We start from the raw sequence: 6,208 nt of genomic DNA on the forward strand, positions 1-6,208 counted from the left end.
ATTTTTACCAATGAAAGCTTTCCAGTGAGTCACTGAAAAAAAATGAAAGCATTAAACTCTCTGGAGACAGGATTTTAGAGTTTATATATTCCCTCTGGACACAGTTTATCTTTTTAAAAAATTATTGGTGGTTTATATTTTGTGTTCTGTTCTTTTGGTAACTTCTTAAAGGACTTTGCACTTCTAAACATCTCAGGAGACACTCTGGAATTAACATGAAATAGAGTATGCAAGCAAAATAGTTGTGGCTTTCTTAACAAATAACCTTTGGCTTCAGGACTGTCTAGGATCTGTTCCCAGATACTTTACCTTCTTAAATGTCTTTTAATATTATTATTAATTTGATATATTGAAGGCCCATATATTCAGGCCACTTTTCTTCTATTTGCCCAACGTGTTCTTTTCTTTGTGTGCTCTACACTGACACATGGGGTATAGTTAACTTGATGATGGCTGTAAATGAAATACATTTAAACTTTCTTCACATTCCCCAAGTGAGAATACAAGAAGTCAGAAGTCTGCAATTGGAAGAGGGCCTGCACTGACCGACCATACAGCTAATAATTAAAAATATGGGCTTGTGGCGGGGCACGAGGTTTTAAGATGGCGGTTGCTGGATAGCTGACCGGGAGGCGCGGTGAAGGCCCTTAAGAAGGGAAAGAGGCAGAGAATCCTCCCCTCCCAGCGTCTCGCAGTCCCAGAGCCCAGCAGAAATGTTTGGACATTCTTATGTTGATCCTGGTAGCTTTGGTGGTTTGGTTTTTTTTTTTAATAAACAAGTGAACCATACAGATTGTCAACATGGGACGAAAATCCACATCATCTGCCAGAAGCCGGTCCATCCTTGCTGCTTGACACAGTTGCTGCAGGGAAGAAACATCTGCACAGCATATGTTTCAAGGGACCTGGTGTATATGGCATACTGTTCTTAATATGTTTACTCACCTTCTTGGCGCTATGTGTTTTAACCAAGGTCGCCTCTCTGAGAAAGGTTGTTTCCCCAGGTAGGGATTTTTCCCTGAAGTTAGGGAGGGAATAAAACCCCTTATCTAAATGCCAGGTGGGTGGTTAATCACTTTAACTACAAACAATCACCCTTAAGCTACATAATCTTTACTCCCTGGAATGGAGATAAGAAACGCCCTAACCTTTGGAATAGAAATTGATAGGATTAAAATCAACTGGTATAAATACAGATGTAACAAGACAATAAGACACAGAACCTGGCTGGAGATCCTGGCTAGAGATCCTGGCTAGGCTGCTGATCAACTGAATGCTGTCTCCGTGTCATTCCTTATTCGCCGACTCTATCCACACCTTTGGGGACCCCTGGATCTGTTGGGGTTGGACCCCAACAAATCGGGAGTCTCAAGCTCCCGACTGCTCTGAACTCCAGTTCCAGGCTAGTCTCTGGGGACCTAGACTCATACGAGGAGAAACTGGGCTGACTGGCAGCAAGTGGAACTCGAGGGCAGCTTTCTCTCAGAGGTGCTGCTGAGTATTCAGTTATTCTGCAAGAGAAAGAACGCCAGCGCATCACGGGACCACTACAAAGAGTACTCGCAAATGCAGCAGCAGAATAGGCAGAAAGTGGAAGCCAGCAAAGTGTGGAGTTTATCAAGAAAGCCGCCAAGGGTGGTTGCCGCAGACACAGCCGCCACTATGCAGAGGGAGGAGAAGCAGCTTGAAGCGTCATTAGATGCACTGCTGAGTCAAGTGGCTGATCTGAAGAATTCACTGGGGAGTTTCATTTACAAATTAGAGAACGAGTATGACCGGTTGACCTGGCCCTCTGTCCTGGACAGCTTTGCCTTGCTCTCTGGACAGTTGAACACTCTGAACAAGGTCTTGAAGCATGAAAAGACACCACTGTTCCGTAACCAGGTCATCATCCCTCTGGTGTTGTCCCCAGACCGTGATGAAGATCTTATGCGGCAGACGGAAGGACGAGTACCTGTTTTCAGCCATGAGGTAGTCCCCGACCATCTGAGAACCAAGCCTGACCCTGAGGTTGAAGAGCAAGAGAAGCAACTGACAACAGATGCTGCCCGCATCGGTGCTATGTAGCTCAGAAGCAGATCCAGAGTTTCAATAAAATGTGCTCAAAACTTTTGGAGAAAATCAGCAAAGAGGAACGAGAATCAGAGAGTGGAGGTCTCCGGCCAAACAAGCAGACCTTTAACCCTGCAGACACCAATGCCTTGGTGGCAGCTGTTGCCTTTGGAAAAGGGCTGTCTAATTGGAGACCTTCAGGCAGCAGTGGATCTGGCCAGCCAGGAACTGGAACAATCCTTGCAGGAGCCTCAGGATTGCAGCAGGTGCAAATGACAGGTGCTCCAAGCCAGCTGCAATCAATTCTCAGTGGGGTACAAATGGCCCAAGCAGGTCAACCAGGGAAAATGCCAAGTGGAATAAAAACCAAGTTCAAGTCAGCTTTAATGCATCTCTACCAGCGGTGAGTGTGGCCAGCGACCTCAACTCCCAGATGCTCTTTGTAGAGCTAGGCAGTGAAATTGCCTTTAGCCCAAACTGACCTAGATGGGTACAATAAAAGAACATGGGCTTTCAGCAACAGACCAAAAAAAAGAAAGCCGCCAAGAAAGCCACGAAGTTCAACAGCAGCCTGAACCGGGAGCACATGGAGGAGAGGAGGGCATACTTCGACTTACAGACACACGTCATCCAGGTGCCTCAAGGGAAGTACAAGGTGTTACCAACAGAGCGGATCAAGGTCAGCTCCTACCCGGTGGCCCTCTGTTATAGTAATAAGTTTAGTTAGTATAAGATAGTATAATCAAATTTCATTTCTTTATTAGAATGAATTTTAAACTTTACTTAGAAGAGGAACTTAATTTGTGTGTGTGCGTGTGAGACCCTGATAAGTAACTTGTAACGCCCTGCAAGTTAACTCCTGACAAATAACTTGTAACTCCTGACCAACAACTCCCAGCATGTTAACTCCTGATAAGTACCTTGTAACCCCCTGCGTGTATATCCTGATAAGCCCAGAAGGCCACCGGAGCACACTGATATGAGACACTGAAGAAGCCTGTTATAGTAATAAATTTAGTTAGCATAAAGTAGACTCCATTTTGTGTTAGCATAAGTTAGCATAAGTAGACCCCATTTTATTTTTAGACCAAAACTTGTAAACAACTCCAAAAATAAGATGTGTGTGTGATTAATAAGCTTTGAACATGGTCACAACATTTCTGCCTGAGTGTATACCTAGATAACAGGGCAGCACCCGTGTATGGCACCCGATAAGAGACACTGAAGACGCCCAGCTTCAAAGATTTAAGGAGAGCAAATCTGCTGCGGTTCAGACGCTTGTCTGCCCTCCACAGACAGGACGATCTCCTCCCCCCTGGAAACTGCCAAACTGCGAAACTGCCATTTCCTGCTCTGCCTTGAGCCCAAACTGCTAGAGGCCTTGCCGCAGCGAATTTTGATGACCTCCGTGTGTCTCCTCTGTCAGCGAGTGTCTCCGGGTGGCCTGCCAAGGACTGAAACCCATCAGCTCGCTGGTAAATAAACCTGTGTGATTTCTTGTATTGTTTATCTCCTGTGTCTCTCTCTCTCTCCTTAGTTTTTGGTTAAGCTTGGCCATATTAATTAATAGTAAGTTCCCCTTGACGTCTGTATTGGTATATCCAAATGAGGCACTTTGGGACACCTGTGCATACGTTCCATAGAAATTGGAACACCCTCATCCCCGGACAGTTCCAGGAATATTACAAAAGGTACTCGCCGGATGAGCTGCGCTACTTGCCATTGAACATGGCTCTTTACGAGCCACCACTGGATCCGAAGCTGCCTGCGCTCTACAGCGAGGGCGATTCGGACGATGCTGAGGATGGTCACGAGGGCGAGAAGAGGAGAAACAAGGGCACTTCGCCAAAGGTCATTCCCAGTGCTCTATGTGGAATTTGTCTGAAGGGTAAGGAGTCCAACAAGAAAGGGAAGGCTGAACCTCTTATACACTGCTCCCAGCGTGAGAACAGCGGCCATCCTTCTTGCCTGGAAATGACCATGGAGCTTGTTTCTATGATTAAGACCTACCCATGGCAGTGCATGGAATGTCAAACTTGCATTGTGTGTGGACAGCCCCACCATGAAGAGGAAATGATGTTCTGTGATGTGTGTGACAGAGGCTACCAAAGGTTCTGTGTGGGCCTCAGTGCTATCCCATCAGGTCGCTGGATTTGTGACTGTTGTCAGAGAGCTCCCCCAACACCCAGGAAAGTGGGCAGAAGGGGGAAAAACAGCAAAGAGGGATAAAATAGTTTCTCGACCCCAATACTGTAATATGCATTTAAGTGAATTATTTGGTGCCAACTTATTTCCAATTCTCATTTTTATGCCAATAAAAGATTTTTGAAATGAAAACAAAATAAATAAATAAATAAAAATTAAAAAAATAAACTTTCTTGTTTCTGCCTTAAAGCAGTCTTATCACAAAGTCATGTTAAAAATAAACACAAATCAATTCCAGAAACCTTTGAAAAAGAACATAATATTTTACTGAGGATTTCTTTTCTTTTTTTAAAATATATTTTATGGATTTTTTACAGAGAAGAAGGGAGAGGGATAGAGAACCAGAAACATCGATGAGAGAGATCGATCAGCTGCCTCCTGCACGCCCCCCAGTGGGGATGTGCCCGCAACCAAGGTACATGCCCTTGACCGGAATCAAACCTGGAACCCCTGAGTCCGCAGGCCGACGTTCTATCCCTGAGCCAAACTGGTTCAGCCTGAGTATTTCTTTAAAAAAAATTTTTATTGGAGAGGTCAATGGGAAAAAAGGGGACATGTGTAATACTTTCAACAATATAGAATTTAATTTAAAAAGTATAATCAGATAAAATGTAAAAAAATAAAAAATTAAACATATATATTTTATTGATTTCAGAGAGGAAGGGAGAAGAAGAGGGAGACAGAAACATCAATAATGAGAGAAAAATCATTGATTGGCTGCCTTCTGCATGCCCTACACTGGGGATCAAGCCTGTAATCTGGGCATGTGCCCTGACCAGGAATGGAACCTTGACCTCCTGGTTCATAGGTAGATGCTCAACCACTGAGCAACACCGGCTGGGCTACTGAGGGTCTCTTGAGGACATTGAGAAAGAGGTTAGATGGTACATTAAAACACAAAACTTTCTAAGAATCCTGCTCGTCCATCATCCCTAACTTTCAAAAATCAATCGCGTAAGAGGCACACCTTTCTTCCTCCCTTTTTTACACTTTTTCACTTTTTCCAAGTCTCTCCACATTTTGTGGAATTTGGCTTTTTTCATTTGTATCTTCATCTTCTATTTGCTCATAAAACAAGTTATCTATATCAGAAACCATCCTTCATGAAAAGAAGGAAGAAGGGGATTGTGATATTTATAGTTTACCTAGAGGCCCGGGGAACAAAAATTTGGGCACTTGCGGGGGGGGGGGGGCTGTCCCTCAACCTCACTTGTGCCCTCTCACAGTCTGGGACCCCTCGGGAGATAATGACCTCCTGGCTTAGGGCCGCTCCCAGGGGGCAGAGGGGAGGCCCAATCCCTAGGGGCAGCCCCTGGTCAGGCTCAGAGCAGGGGCATTGGGGGGTTGGGGGGCCGCCCCCTGTCAAACTCAAGGCAGGGTCGATGGGGAGGTTGGTGCACCCCCCCCTGTCACGCAAAGAGAAGGGCCCATCAGGGGGGGTGGGGGTCCGTACCCTGGCACACACAGAGGAGGGGCAAAAAGGGGGTTGGGGGACTGCCCCCTGTCACCCACAGAAGAGGGGCAAACAGGGGGTTGGGGCCCTTCCCCTGGCAAAATCAAGGCAGGGGAAATGGGGAGGGTGGAACTCCAACCTGGCACACACAAAGCAGAGTGAAAAAGGGGGTGGGGAGGTTCCTCCCAACAAAAAAGAGGAAGGACTAAAAGGGGGTGGGGAAATTTCCCCTTTCTCCAAAAAAAAAAAGGGGGGAAAAGGAAATTGTGGGCCCCCCCCCCCTTTGCACACACAAAAACCCCAGGGGTGAAGAGGGGGGTTTGGGGGCCTGCCCCCCTGTTTTCTGGGGTTTTGGTTTAACTTCCAATATTTTGAAAAAAGTTTTCTTTAAAATGGAAGACTCATAAGCCCCACCCATCTGTTAGGGGGGAAAAGTTGGGTTTCCTTCCGTTATCTTAAAGAAAGAAAGAATACCGGGTCCCGTTTAAGATTTCCTCG

The 6,208-nt window shown here is 45.8% G+C and overlaps 1 protein-coding gene and 1 pseudogene across 1 annotated transcript in view; both read left to right on the forward strand.

The window, feature by feature from the left end:
• Window positions 1-4,392, forward strand: part of LOC111826854 (PHD finger protein 10-like) — a 113,008-nt gene extending 108,616 nt beyond the window's left edge. The window contains 4 exon segments of the mRNA XM_023757378.1: window positions 1,489-1,541; window positions 1,543-1,605; window positions 2,570-2,750; window positions 3,707-4,392. Of these exon segments, the coding sequence (XP_023613146.1) occupies window positions 1,489-1,541; window positions 1,543-1,605; window positions 2,570-2,750; window positions 3,707-4,281 (872 nt within the window). The 3' untranslated portion in view covers window positions 4,282-4,392.
• Window positions 1,650-2,459, forward strand: LOC102429815 (annotated as a pseudogene).
• Window positions 4,393-6,208: the final 1,816 nt, after the last annotated feature.

Source organism: Myotis lucifugus, unplaced genomic scaffold (assembly GCF_000147115.1).
Source record: "Myotis lucifugus unplaced genomic scaffold, Myoluc2.0 scaffold_106, whole genome shotgun sequence".
In the NCBI taxonomy this organism is placed as follows: domain Eukaryota; kingdom Metazoa; phylum Chordata; class Mammalia; order Chiroptera; family Vespertilionidae; genus Myotis; species Myotis lucifugus.